The 15877-nt window shown below is 34.0% G+C and overlaps 1 protein-coding gene across 4 annotated transcripts in view; it reads left to right on the top strand.

Annotated features, from left to right (window-relative positions):
• Positions 1–15877, top strand: part of DPP10 (dipeptidyl peptidase like 10) — a 1237611-nt gene that overhangs the window by 929599 nt on the left and 292135 nt on the right. For all 4 annotated transcript variants that reach the window (XM_044769066.2, XM_070507564.1, XM_044769065.2 and 1 more), the window contains one exon: positions 6131–6225. In XM_044769066.2, the coding sequence (XP_044625001.2) occupies positions 6131–6225 (95 nt within the window). The remainder of the gene's footprint in view (positions 1–6130; positions 6226–15877) is intronic.

The raw sequence follows: 15877 nt of genomic DNA, 5'->3' as shown, positions 1-15877 counted from the left end.
GAAATTCAAGAGAGGAGTGGTTTATTTTCCTCTTATCCTCACTTTGTTGCAAATAATCTGAAGAATGAAATGACCATGTGAAAATTGATACCATTCATATTTTAGATACAAATGAAAAAACATAGCTTAGTTAAATGGCCATCAACTGTTCCATTTTTGAGCCTGGAAAGGGCTCTTTATCACAGGAAGTGCCATTCATAGGACTGACAGTTCCATATAAAATAATGATGATTACTTACAATTATCATGACTTTTAAATGAGGATGGCCTTTATTCTGGTTACTTTTTAGGAAAATTCATTTATTTTGTACACCTAACTTTATCCTATTTACCAAGAATTCAAATCATTGTAAGGCTCATGCCAGATTGGAAAGTAAAAACTCTTTTGAGTATATAGATATTTTGGACATCCGGAAGAAGATTATTCTAGTGACATAGCAGAATCAGTGACTAAAGTAAAATTTTTAAATATAGTAAGTACAAAATATGTTCTTTTAAGGAAGCAAACAATTAACAGTCTAACACAGAGGTCAGTAAACTTTTTCTTTAAAGGACCATAAAGTAAATATCTTAGGCTTGGTGAGCCATATTGTCTCTGTTGTAACTACTGAAATCTGCCACTGTAGTGTGAAAGCAGCCGTAGACAACATTTAAATGGATAAACAAATAAACATGGTTGTGGGCCAAATTTGGACCACAGTCATAGCCAGAGTTTGCCAAATTCTGGTCTAGCACACTAAACTAACTCTGTCTCACTCTCCCTCTCTATATATAGTTAATATGTATACAAATTTAATATATTTAATTAATATTATATTAAATTATTAAAGTTATGTTAAATATTTTATTTGATACTGTAATTAAATTATTAAAATATGACTCATATAATGTATATTAATTTAATTAGCTTTGATTAACTTAGTTTGGTTTGTAATCTAATTTATGATTTACTCCCAGAACATTATGAAAGTAGGTTCTCTAAATTTAGATTTCCAAGATCGTAGGAAGGAAAAGTTATTCTGACACTTTTTTAAATAGTAAGGAAGACTTCATTCAAGACTGCTAGAGTAGAGGAGAGTCTATTGCAATAGCAGGAGAGAGACTGAATTCAACTCTGTGTACAGTACAGACACCTGGGGATTTGTAGCCAAGGAGCAGAATGAGGGGAACAGTGGGTGGAAAATCTCTAAGAAGACTTGTCAAGGGGTAGGGGCATTCTTGCTAAACTGACCTAGCAGGATTCTTGCTAAAGGCAGGCCAAGGTGGAGGCTGAGTCAAGAAGAGAGATCAGAAGAACTTAATTAAATTTTGGTTAAGGAGGGAGTCTTTGTCACTAGAGCTAAATGTATTTCTAAATAAATTATAACAGTGAAAAAATGAAATATGAATGATAAATGTGTTGAGAAAAGTATTTGTTGAGATCTTTTGATGGGATAGGTGCCATATTATATACTATAGAAGTTACAAATTGCTGAATGCTGGCACTCCCACAATACCACCAAAATAATCTTTAAACATGAGAAAACACAACTAGGTTTATTGCTCTCTTTGGTAAAGGAGATCACTGGCTTGACTAAGAGTGAGCACTATATGGGAAAGGAAGGGCAAAGGAGGGGTATTTATGAGGTTTTGGGGATCTAGTCTGACAGGTCTTTCAACAAGCAGTGTTGATAGGATGGGGTGCAGTTTGTGTTGTAAGAGTTTAGGCTTGGTGAATTTATGGAGGTGAGGGTTTCGGAGAGTCTCTTGAATAGTAAACAGTCATTCAGCTGGGCTCTGTATTGTTCTTAAAAAAGGATATTTTACTGTAGTAAGCATTAGTTGAGTAGTCTATTTTTCAAGTAAATGGGATTTCAGAAGGTTCCTGAAAAAAACGATGAGGTTATTGGCAAACTCATCTTCCTGGCAAGAATTTCCTGAAATATTAAAGTCATATTAATGCAGACAGTTGAATAGTAAACTCATGTTAATGTAGACAGTTAGATGTGTGGATGTGGATAGTTTCAGTTCTGAAGAGAACAAGAAATAGACCCTTTCTTGAGTTAATAAAGTAATTGAGACTGAAAATAAGCACACCAAAACTAAGTAAAAATAGACAGTAAAAATTTTTGAAAGCAATTGCATGCTTAAATATTAATTGACTGGCATAAGAGTTCAGAAAAAAGAGAGATTGACTGAGAACTTTAGAAGTCTTTGGAATTTAACAATGCTTTGGAAAAGGTGAAAAATCTGAATAGTACCTGGCCATTTGTTAGTGGGTATCATAAGCAAAATTGAGTGGGAGTGAAGTCTGAGATATGTGGACAGCTGTAAACAATAGATGACTTGGGCTATTATAGGGTATCAGGAGATAATAACTATGTAAATATATGTTGAAGCCACACAGTGAGTAACCTCAGTGCCAGACTTTGACTTTAGACTTTATTATTAGGAAGCCATGAGTTTTTTGTGGAGCATGTGAGAGAATACGAAGTTTTGTGTGGAATGTATCAGGCTGTATGATAGGACTAAACTCGAGGCGTAGAGAACACTTAAAAAACTAAAACAATCTTCCAAGTGAGAGGTTATAAAGAATATTCATATAGGAGATGAAGAGATAGAGAAGATGTAGTGAACATAAGTGTGTGCATATATTTGGAACTTTGAGAGAGGGTGTAGTCAAAAATATAAGGAGTTTAATTTTAATCTACTGAGTTTTGTGCATCTGCAAGACATTTGTGTGATCTAGCATAGAATTGGCGATATCAAACTGGCATATGAGACGGGTCAGGACTTGAATTGACAGTTTAAGAATAAATATAGGAAGATCTGAGTAGAAAGGATCGCTCATAGAATAGCAGTTAGAAAAAAATTAAAGCTCACAGCTGAGCTTTGAAAGATATCTCTCTTTAGATAGGTGTTTAGATTGTTCGGGATTGTTGGACACAGAGAGGCAACCATCTTGAAGTGTCTTAGGTAAACAGTTGTTTTATAATTAAGAAATTGGGTCAATTGTGGGAGCTTATGGTTCAGATAAATTAATTTTCATCAAGTTCCTGAAAAAAGAAATTGTTTTTGTACTGATTTACAGCTTTATCTTTATGAGCAAGAATTTGCAAGAACTAAAAGTAAAATCTTATGGATGTAGGCTGCTTTGGTTCTGGGTCCTGAAGTTGAGATGGGTGCAGAGGCCTCCATTCTCAGTTTCAGTAGCAAATTGGGAACTGAACTGTAATGTGATGTGCTTTGCTAGCTGCTTTGTGTGGAAGAGGTATAAAATAAAAGGTTGCATTTAACTGAAAGATCTTAAACTAGGGTATGCTATTATGTTTTCCCTTTTGTTAGAAAAATTATGGAAAAAGGGACTGCACAGAAATGACAGGAATAATCATTTAGGAAGACAGACGCTAAAAATACATTCATGGAGCTCAGGATGGAGAGGCTAGACAGTGATTCTATCTTGTCACACCTTTTTATTTGGAAAACCTGAATTGACTATATGTTCAGGATAATTGATCCAACTTTCAATGAACTGCAAAGGAAGAAAGATTATTTAATCAAAGTACTGTATAGACACACATAATACTATGTTTTAAGAATGATTCTACCTTAATCTTCTTGTGTTAATGCACTTTACTCATTGATCTAATTCACTCATATTTCATTACCTAATATTAAACAAAATATGAGGTGACAGTTTTGAGGTATAGTTCCAGAGAATAATTTAATAATAAGAGTTTCAAAACTGGGAGATTCCACCAGTGATTATAAATCAAACCATAAAGTAGGATAAATATGAGATCCAGAAGACCCTATTTTAAAGACCAGAAAAAAAATCAGAGAATTAATAAAGGCAGATATTAGATGCTTTTAAAATAATTCATGCAGAAATCTGTACTAAATATTAAGTTAGCGAATTAGCCTTGAATTAAAAAAAAAGTTTCTCCTACTAATGCAACATTTAAAGTCTAATAGTAAAATTTACAAGAGTGCAGCTCTAGAGGTATTTATAAATCTCAAATCTCTGTAGATTTTCTTAAGTTTAAATAATTACCCAACAAAATATACTTAAAAAATATTAAATGTAGTCTTTAACTTCTCAAACAAGCTTCACTTTCTTCTACTTTGGTTCTAAAGGAAATAAAAACTAATTTTCCTTATTCCACCACTAATACAATCATCACCTGGTGGGGTTTTCTCTTACTTTGAGAGATTAAGGGGCTCTATGTTACCCTATCTCTTCCATTGAAGAGGAACTAGCATTTATAATAGCATTGCTCTTTGAACTCTTCTTTCTCCCTAAGCCCACAGACTTCATCCCTATTTAGAATTCTGCAGTGTGCTTGCCCTCTGGGAGAAGAACCACTCATTTAGTGGCTTTTGCTATATTTATCTCCATGGTGCAGTAGAAGGGGGAAAATCCTTGTTCTCTTAATTTACTGGGACACTCTAACAGGATGACTTGTTGAGGAGTGCTATTTGGCTTTTCTTGCTAATCTATGATGGTAATGTTCATCAATATCAAGAAAAGGTCTAGAATTTAGAATATCAAGAAAAATAACAGAGAGGGTTGGTTGGGGTTGGACTATTAATTCTAGCAAGCACTAATTAAGAGCAGGAAGGCAGGAGACCAGAATCAACTGGCAAGACGAAATGAGTCATAACATGTTCAGAAGGTAACAATGCCTTATTTTATATCACATAGAACTATCTTTCAATCCATACAGTCCACTTCAGATAGTAACTTGGAAATCTTTCTGCGTCTCTTTTCCTTCTTTTTTAAAACACTATTTGTCTTTCCCTGTCACTCAGGCCACAGTTCCAACATGTCACTGTCCCCATGTGATTAAGGTTAAGAAGGATTACAGGCCATCTGTGCCATTTCTGACTGCAAAAGGAGGGTCATATTGGACACTCAGTCTTCTGAATGAAACACTGAAGAAGCACAAACATTTTTTTCTAGTATTGATTGCTTCTCATTGTATAACTTCTAGGTGTTACTAGTTGAAATAGCTAAAGAACAGTCTGAAAATCTTGCTTTGCCAAAAGTGTCAGACATTTCCACATAATCTTCATAACCCACCATGCAGTATTTGTTTACCATTATACAGATGAAGACATCCAGGTTCTGAAAGGTTTTACCTTATATAACATCATTCACCATGAAGAGTGGACCCAATCCCCTTCGATACAGCCTTTTTTCCAAGGATGAGCATGGGTTAGGGAGGTGCAATATCATAGAAAAGGTTGGAATTAAGTAAAACTGGAAAGGAACTTATCATTTTTTTAAAGAAAAAGAAAGAAAGCACTTAAGACTGCTTTTATTTAGGTGTTTTCCCTTTTATATATACATTTTTTACATATAACATTTTTAACTCATGAGTATCCTCTGTGGCAATTTTCCCTCAGGTTGATATTTTCGGTCTAAGATATCCTTAAGATGATTTAATTTCCTGATGAATGTGGCCGAATTTAACTCAAAACATATGTAAAATCAACAGCCGTCCAGAAGTAAGGCAATGATTTAAAATGAAGACATCTTTCTCTTAGAGTTGACAAAGTAGACACAACAGTATGCTAACAGTGTCAGAAATCTTGATCTGTGACCACACAAACCAGATAAAATACCAGACAACATTCTCAACCCAAAGGAGGGAGAGGTTGAATAGGAATTGAGTGGTGATAGGACTGGATACATGAAAAAGTATGCATGAGGGTGGATCATTATGACAACCCTTAGTACTGGGTAAAGTTACGGTTAGCTGGCATCCTTTGTTATAAGTTTAGCTAGATCACTAATAAGTAACAGGTTACTTTGGAAACTGGAGACACTTCTCGCTGTCCCGTCTTTCTCATCTCAGAATAGGCAGCAGATTGCCCATATTTTAATTAATTTTAATATTAATAAACCAGGAGTCTCGCTGGCCCTTTCACTAACCCTGTTTTCATTGCACAATAGATTGTGTGCTAGGCCAGCTTCCTGATCATTGAAGAGAATTAATGCGAGCCAAGTAGAGAAATCTGCTCAGGTTATTAGGGGCTAACAATGATTGTTCTAATGTCTCTGTTTATTACACACATTTTCTCCTCTACAGTTATTATATTACCTAGTCAATGTGTTTGTCTATTGTTAATATCTTTGTTGTTACAGATACAGATGTGGTGTATAAAAGCGAGAATGGACATGTCATTAAACTGAATATAGAAACAAATGATACCACATTATTATTGGAAAACACAACTTTTGTAAGTAATGAATAATTAATTTATGCATTTCGGTATTGTTTAGAATGCTCTCTAGGTGTACATAACTTTCTTTTCTTCAGCTCCAGCACTTGCAAACCATTTCCGGTGAAAAGTTAAGTCTGGAATATCATTAGAATCAGTAGATCTATTGGTAGAAAGTACCCATGTGACGATATGCTTCATTTTCTTCCCATTTATCCTCTTTAGTAAATGAGTGCATGCTTCCAGAAATAGTAATTGTTTTTTAGAATGAATATTTCTTCCAATATTTTCTATGTAAGATTAGTCATACAAATGCCAAGATTTAAAAAAAAAAATAGTCTAAGGTAAGTTATCATTAACGTTTTCTTCCCCTTTACTTTTCATTCTTCCTGACTTCTTTCTCATTCCCTTGTGGTTTTCCAGATCAAGCAGAAGGCAGGCTTTCTAAAACTGGCCTTTCACCGGGGTTGATGTGTTTTACTTTAATAATTTAGGATTCTATCAGTACCATTTTCCTACTCCAGAATCATTGGTTAGCCCAATGTTCAAATAACTGAGTGCATTTATTTTGCTGTTATAAAAAAATATGAACTACTGTCTTTCTCGTAAATTCAGTCCTCTTAAGGTTAGAGTTAGCTATTACCTATTGAGTAAGTGATAATGAATAAACTGTTGCAAATTTTCAAATTCTAGCTATCAAACACCACTGAAAAATAGTGCACAGTTATTTGTTCACTCTTTTATATAATCAAAGATTCAATATATTTCCTATTAGATAGCTCATATGATACAAACAAAAACATAAACAAGACCCCAGAAGATTTTCTACACAAATTAAATCCATGAGCAAATCATCAGCTGCCTTGTTTACTTATTCCTACTTGTACATTTGGAATAGACATTTAGTCTTCGTGTTTATTATAGGATGACCAGGTGGAAGAAATGGACTGAAAGTTTCTGTTGTTTATTGTTTTTACATATTAAGAAAAAGTGGTCATTGAAATCATGAAGTGATTATGTAGGTATATATCTTTTAGGTTAAATTAAACTCACCAGCTGAAGTACCTTAGCAATTAGGTCAGTAAGTAATAGAGAATAATGGCATTTTTGGTTTAAACTAATGGGTTAATTCACAAGTATTAGAGGAACAGCTACTCTGAATGCAACACTTTACAGCACTTGTGGAATGCCAAGGTTGTATAAGGTATATCGCTCACTTTCTAAGAATATGGATTTCCTTGGGAGAGATAACATTAACGCTCATGAAAAAGTTTAATAAACAGTACAGAGCACTATCTGTTATTTTTTAATTGGAAGGTCCTTAGAGATACTAGAGAAGAGGCTAAGGAATCATTGAGAAATGCTGAAATCAATGGAAAAGAACCCCTCAATAGAAGGGAGTTCGGGAGGCAGAAAGCAAGAATTGGTAATGCGAAGAGGGTATGCTAATGGTTTACTGACTAAAGTCAATGTGAATTGATTTTTGATAAAATTAGTTTGGGGAACAAAATGAAACTCATTTTCAATTTTGTTTCCTTTATCGTAAAGTATCATTTTTGTTGGGGAGTATAGGCCTGCAATGGCCACACACTTAGGTTAGCCGTACACACTCAATATATGAATACTTGCTTATGTGACTGTTCCTTACTGATTATTCTCTTACACAGGCTAATGAGGTCTTCTGTCTGCTCACAAATTATGCGTTTTTTTCCACATTTATCCCTTGCTTTCTTTGCCTCTATGATACAAAAGAAAAGCAAAAAAGAAACAAAAACAAGCAAAACTGTTTGGTTTTTATTGCAGTATCCCAATTCTTTTGTGGGTACTTCACACCACATCCATCTTATCTTATTGTGGTTTTCTCCATGTGCTAATTAATATCTTTGTCCTTGTGTTTAATCTTTTTAAATCCTTTTGAGGTCTCTTTCTACTCTCTTCTATGTAGGCTATGACTCTTAATTACCACAGAGTCATATTTAGCAAATATTCTAATTTACTTATCTTCTAAGATTCACTGCCTCCCTAAAGACATTTATCTCACAACACAGATAATTAAGCAATTTATAACTCCTAGAGGTGTCAGAATTCAATGGGCTGGGAGACTGGGTGGATAAAGGATTGGAGTGTGGCATATATTTGCAACTAGTTGACCCAAAACTGCAAACAAAAATGCAAAATACCATGATTCTTGATGATTTTAGAGAACTTATTTAATCATTTCCTCCCAACTTCAAGATAGTATTATTAACTACAGTTGTGTTTTTAAAGCTCATGTTAGGCTACAGTCTTGACTTACTTGATTTGACTTACTTTCTCTCCCAGGCCATTCTTATTGAAGCATAAGAATTTTGTTCATTGTGCAGTTTTTTCTTTGGGCAATTACCAATATTTTAATTACAAGCATAATTAATTGGATCAGATCTCTATAAAAAGCTTTGTAATAAAATGTGCCAAATCAATTGAAAGAATAAACATATTATCGATAAAAATGTAATAACAGAATGGCTCATTATTTAATAAGATGTAGTCTGGTAAAATGTGACTATCAATTTATTTTAAAATTTAAGATAATAGCACATTGTCATTTCCCTGCTTAAACACATTTTAAATGTGAATAGTGGGTACTTTTAGCTGTGTAATCCTGGTTAGCAGACTATGAGCAACAATCTTATTGGGCATGGTTGCCAAAAATAAAACAAAAGTAAATCATTGTTCTGAGATAATTGTCTTAAGGCATTCTTTTGGTTTGAGTGTAGGTGGATTTCTAATGAAGGAGCAAATTAAAGGGTATATAACTTTTTAAAGGAGAGTTATGTGAAAGAAGTGATTTAGCCCCAAAACTGCTCTTAATCATTTCTAAGTGTTTCGAAATGTTATCTCTTAAAGCCAGAACTATTTCAAACAAAAACTCATTCACAGTGACAATAAGGAAAATGTTTCGCAAGTATTAGCTGTACTTTTTCTGCTGTCAATAAATTGAATATCACCAGTGGTCTTGGCAGAAAACACTAACAGCCATAAATAGTTCTATCAAATCACTTTTTGAAATTAGAAAGAAACTGTAAACATGGGTCCCAGCCATGTGCTTAAACATTGTTAAGGTTAAAAAAAAAAAAGGGCACATGCACTAATATGGAAAGAGATGACGGATAGATAAGAATTTTACAACTCTTTGATTCTGAAAATCTGTAAGCTTTTAAAAACATGCTATAAAAATAGACTAAAACAGAGGGGGGAAATTCATATATGGTAGCAGAATGATTCCAAAGAAAATGTTAGCTACATATTTTTGGTTCAATTGTCTATTAATAGGCCATTACAAAATAGTTAGGTGACCAGGAATATTTATTGACTTATCATGCATAGAGATGGCTTCCATTTGTTTGCATGCCAGCATGGTATTTTATTTGTTCTGCCACTGGGTATGTGGGGGGAGAGAGGTAGAGCAAACTTTTTGTACCATTATGAAATCAATAAACTTATTTTCTGGTTCATGTTTGGGGAAATAGGTGTCTTATGAAAAAATACAATGGAACAAGTAAAGAATTGTTAGATAAAGGCTCCCCAAATTTTACCTCTTACAATTTGACATAAAGAAAGGTTATCAGATATTTCTGACTTGCCAAGTGGCCTCATATGCTAGCTATAATCATGGAGAATTTGCTATATTTTTAAGATCTGGCCTTAGCAGTCTATGTTGGTACCCCAGTAGTGATTGACATCAATAGTGTAACTGATGCTGATGACCATGAAATCATAGGAACTGTACACTTATGCATGCGGCTGTGTGCATGACAGTGCAGTATCTTTCTTTCTTTGGACCAGTGTTTCTCAATTAGGAAGACTTTTGCCATCAGGAGACATTTGGCAACTCTGGAGACAGTCTTGATTGTTATGGCTGGAGGTGAGGAGTTTGCCATGGGAATCTAGTGAGTAGAGATAAGGGATGCCACTAAACATTCTACAATGCTTAAGATAGCTCCTCACAACAAAGAATTATCCAGCTGAAGATATTAACAGTACCAAACTTGAGATATCCTGTTCTAGACAGATACAAAAGAAATCATGGGATGATTAAAAGTTTCCCTAATGAAATGAAGATGAGTGAAGGGAAGTTGAGTAGATAAGAATCGAGCTTGGGGGTAGCAGGAATAGCTTGAGACAAGGAACAGTGTTTAGAAACACTGAAAGGATGCTAGTGTGACTGGAGCAGCACAAGGAAATGGAAGCCAGACGAAGTTGGAAAGATAGTTAGGGGCCAGATCATGCAGGTCATGGTGATGGATTATTAAAGATAATCAGATTTGCTTTTTGAAACAAAGATCTCTCTGTTGAAGTTGAAGAATAAATTAAAATTGAAAGGTGTGGCTCAGGAGAGTACAAATAAAGACACTATTGGAGGGACCTAGGCTTGAGATCATAAGAAGATAGACCTGGGCAGTGGCAGTGGAGATTGAAAGAAGTGAAAAGATTTGAAAGATAACAATAGGTAAAGTAAAGAGAAGGCAACAGGATGGGTATGGGGGTTTTACAAAGGAGATGTCAAGGACAATGCTTGGTATTTTGAATGTGTGGCTTAATGGATAGGGGAGTTAACCACTGAGATGGGGAATCTTGAGCAAAAATCAGGTTTGAGGGTCTGGTTGGATGAAACTATCTGTTAAACCATATTTAGGAAATAAGTGGGGATATCTATCAAGCATTATTTAGGACAAGTTCCTTGGTTAAAATGTTAAAATTAAAACTTTAATTTTCAGAGTCAAATAGATGGTTGACATAATTGATTAATTCCCTTGTAGCAGTCCTTTAGAAATCCAGAAATATGAAAGCTTATTCAAAGACAATTTTTTATTAGATTTTGATTGAGTGGTTATTGATACATTTTTATATCTTCAATTAAAATTCCCACAAGTTTATAAAGTTCTTAAGAGAAGAGGCCAACCAAGCCTTAGTCAACTTCATGTCTTCAGTGGCTACAGCAATGACAGCACAGAACAAAGTATACACTTAGTGCACATTTTAAAAAGTAATTATATTTATTTTCTTTTCCATAGCATTATTTATGTAAATATTTGATTAAGAGAAGCCCATGAAAGAATGTAGGAGAAAAAGGAGAACTAATTAAGTCTCCTAAAATTTGAATCAGCTGCAAAGTAAAGTAAGTTGTAAACAAAAATAATTATTTTCCCCAGCAACTAAAGGAGTGAGCCCATCAGATTGCACACAAGTAAAGAGATGCTCTGATTACTGAAATGAATAATATTTATTTTCAGAAAACATCAAAGGACAGAAAACAATTACCTGATTCTTCACATCTTTTTTTATTTTTTAAACATTGTTAATTTGTAGTATATTAAAAAATGTATATAAATGTAGGAAGAAGCTTTATTTCATCCTCAAATTTATTCATTGCTTGCTAGACATTGAAAGAAATAGTTCTTACACCTTAGTTTCTGTAAAATCTATTCATCTCTTAATTAATTGACATTTATATAATAAGTAAAATGACTTGTAACTGATATTTTTTTCCAGTTTTTGGCTAATGGGAGAAACAGAGCTGAATTAAAGTTTAATTTAACTATTTGGAAAGAAATTAGAGCATGGAAATTGCACTAACTCCTTTTGACTTTATCACATTACTCTTCACTTTCATTTTTTTCCAATTTCCTCCTCTTTCTCTTTCTCCTCTCTCTCTCTCTCTCATTTGTAACAGCTTTGTTGGGATATATTTCTCATAGCATAATCTTCACCCATTCTAAGTGTACAGTTTAGTGGCTTTTAGTGTATTCACAAAGTTGTGCAACCAACAACACAATCTAATTTTAGAACATTTTCATCTGCCCCAAAAGAAACCTGTATACATGAGCAGCCGTTTTCCATCCCTATCTCTTCGTCCATAGCACCGGCAACTACTAATCTTTGTGTTTCTATAGACTTGTGTGTTCTGCACATTTCAAATAAATGAAATATACAATGTGGTCTTTTAATGACTGGCTTCTTTCACTTAGCATAATGTGCTCAAGGTTCATCTATGTTTTAGGAAGTATCAACACTTCATTCTTTCTTATGTCCATTATATGAATATAGCACATTTTGTTTGTTCATTCATTAGTTTATGGACATTTGAGTTGTTTCACTTTTGGGCTATTATGAATACTGCTGCTATGAACATTTGTATACAAGTTTTGTGTAAGCACAAGTTTTCATTCCTCTTGACCTATTTCCACTTTGGAGGAGAATTCTGGGTCATATGGTAACTCTATGTTTAGCGTTTTGAAGAACGGTACAATTATTTTCCGAGGTGATTGCTCTTATTTACCTTCCAGCAGCAGTATAAGAGGAGCCAAATTTCTTCACATCCTAGTCAATGTTTATCTTTGTCTGTCTTTTTGATTTTAGCCATCTGAGCGTGTGTGAAGTGGTATCTCATTGTAGCTTTGATTTGCATTTCCTTAATTAATGGTAGACATCTTTTCATGTGCTTATTAGCCATTTGCATATCTTCTTTGGAGAAGGTTTTGTTAAAATCCATTGCCCATTTTTTAATTGGGCTCTTTTTCTTTTTATTGATGAATTTTAAGTGTTCTTATATATCCAAAATACAAGTTTCTTGTCAGATATAAAATTTGCAAATATTTTCTCTCAAGTGTGTTGCCTTTCACTTTTTGGGTAGCTTTCTTTGAGGCAGAAAATATTTTTTAATTTTGATGAAGTCAAATTAATCTTTTTTAAAATTTTATCTTATGCACTTTGTTGTTAATCTAAGAAACTATTGCCTAACCCAAGATCATGAAAACTGACTCTTATGTTTTTACCTAAGAGTATTATAGTTTTGTTCTTACATTTCGTTCTATGACTCATTTTGAGGTAATTTTGCATATAATGTGAGGTAGGGAGTCCAGATTTTTCTTTTGCACATGGATATCCAGTTGTTCATGCAACATTGCTTGGAAAAACTATTCTTTCCCCACTGAATGTTTCTGGTATTCTTGTGAAATATCAATTGACCCCAAATATATGGATTTATTTCTGGACTCTGAGTTCTGTTAATCTGTGTGTCTGCCCTTATGCTAGTGCTACAGTCTTGATTACTGGAGCTTTGTAATAAGACTTCAAATCAAAAGGTGTGAGTCCTTGAACTTTGTCCTTCTTTTTCAAGATTGTTTTGAATATTATGGGTTCCTTGTATTTCCATATGAATGTTAAGATCAACTGGTAATTTTTTTTCAGAAAAAAAGGAAGCTGGGATTTTGATAGAGATTTTGTTGATTCTGTAGGTCAATTTGGGAAATATTGCTATCTAAGCAAAATTTAGTCTTCTGACTCACGAACATGCAATTTCTTTCAAATTAGAAATTCTAATGTGAGATTTTTTAGGACTCACATAACTTTTAATTTCTATCGATAGGCTGTATTCTTTAGTGGAGTTGTACTTGAATGTAACAACATCATTAAGAGAAAAATACTTTTGAAATATGATTATAAAGCATTAAGACAAATGGAAGAGTCAATAGATTGGCACAAGCTGAACTTCAAAGAAATAGTTTAGGTAAATATGCAAGTTACAACATCCCTTTCCTTCTTTCTCCAGCCAAAGCTTTTCTAATTTTTTGACACTTTGGGTGGAGGGTATTGACATTCTTCTCATCAAAGTCACCTTGTCTGCTCTGTTCCTTTAAGTTATTAATAGAATTCAGAGATCATTAGTTTTCACCTTCTATTAAAAATAAAAATTGTTTCTTAAATGTTTTAGTGTGTGGCCTACGATCCAAATCAATAGAATGTTAATTTGGCCTTACATTTATTGATCAGTAAAGACCTAGGTGAGGCACTCTACATGGGTTAGTAGGTACTGATTCAATAGTTTTAAAAACTACCTGCTTCTGTCATGGTGTTTTCTGCATCAAGTTGTTTTACAAAATATTCTAGTATCGATAAAATGCATGGTGACAAGAATATAAAGAAGACAGGCCATCTATTATGTTTATACAACATTGATGTCATGGGTATCACAAAGAAATATAATTTAAGCACTATTCTAAGTAACTGGGTAGCTAGGAAAAGAGAACACAGAAAAAATACACGGTAAAAGATTTGATTTTGCAGTTCTTCGCGTATAGACATAATTATGGGTATAAAAAACAAATCATGGCTTTGTTTACAGTTAAAAGATAAAAAGAGAACCTATTTGCTTCTTCCTTGTTCCTATCATTTGAAGCCAGGCTTGACAGGGAACCCATCTTTGGCAAGGACTACAATTTGGTTGTCGTCTTCTCTGGCTTCTCTTGATCTCCTTTTACTGTTCATCAACCGCACAGTAATCATTCTCCCTCCTCTCATCCCCATAAGTTCAACTGGCTTTCTAAAATCCTTCCTCATACTTATTTCATGATCACTTATAAGCTGCATGGTAAAAGAAACATTCATAGTATATATTTAATCACATATGTGGAAAGTTGATATTTTATTTTTTCTGGAATAAGAGATGACTTTTCTAAACATTTTTTTCAGATATCAGTAAATTAAAAATGATATTGGGGAATGAGGGAAGTTTGAGGGCAAATAAGTTAAACATAAGGGATGTGAGTATGTGTGTGTGTGTGTGTGTGTGTATGCAGGAAGTTTGTTGGGGTGGAGGTGGAGGGCACAGGAAGAAAAGACCATAGGGTCCACGAAGACCTACTTTCTCGTTTTCATCATTCTCTATCTGTTGAAAATGTACCCACCTACACTTTAAGGCTTAGAGCATTATTCAGCTCCAGTTCCTGGACCAGTAATTTTTTGGAAATTGAGACGCCTATACATATTTTTATCATTAGCTTGTTAAAAGATCTAAAACAATACTCAATTGAACTGCACAGTGCCTGTGCTTCTGTCATTTCTCAATCTTAAGGTAACCACGTTTTCTTACCAACTTGTGTTAATTTTAACCCCATCTCTTATTCTTCTCCTCTTACTCACTCCTTTTCAGCCTCAAGTCATACAAATGCATATTTTATATTTTCTGGCACTTCTGACATTTAAGTTTGTGTTTAATGATTTCTTGCCATGATCTTCAATATCTGACATCTTGGAACACCATCATTATCTTTATTTCTACCTCTAGTTATAATGTTTCTGACAGAAGTGAATCATTGCAATGGAGCCTCTTAATAGGGGCATTACTGTGGCAATAAAAGATGTAAATTGCAGTTCCAAACAACCTAGAAGAGCAATCATGAAACAGTGATCAATGATTAGATGAACTGCACGTGTAATTATATACATATGAGGTCAGATGAATCGCTTGAGCTGAAAAGGACAGGGAAGGCTTGAAGAGGGCGAATTAGAACGATATTTTTGAGAAACACAATTTGAATAAGGAACAGGGAAAGATGAAAATACTGCAGCAAGTAGTGCAGGCTGAACAAAAGTACAAGAGAAAGAAAACATGCACATTTAAAGAATAAAAGTGATAGTAAGCAATACTAATAATGACTGCATTGTTATGGATCCGCCCCTGGTAGAACGTTGTTTGAGGGGTTTTGTGCCTTTTATTTGATGAAGATGGATTTGCATTGAACTTAAAATTTCATCTAATATTCCATAGAACTAATTAATGCTGAGGCTCCTGGATTTCTCTCTTAAACTCCAAGCTTTTATACAAAATTCCTAAACATCCCCTCTAGGA

Source organism: Equus asinus, chromosome 4 (genome assembly GCF_041296235.1).
Source record: "Equus asinus isolate D_3611 breed Donkey chromosome 4, EquAss-T2T_v2, whole genome shotgun sequence".
In the NCBI taxonomy this organism is placed as follows: domain Eukaryota; kingdom Metazoa; phylum Chordata; class Mammalia; order Perissodactyla; family Equidae; genus Equus; species Equus asinus.
Note: the sequence above shows the minus strand (reverse complement) of the source record. Positions and strands in the feature narration are given on the sequence as shown.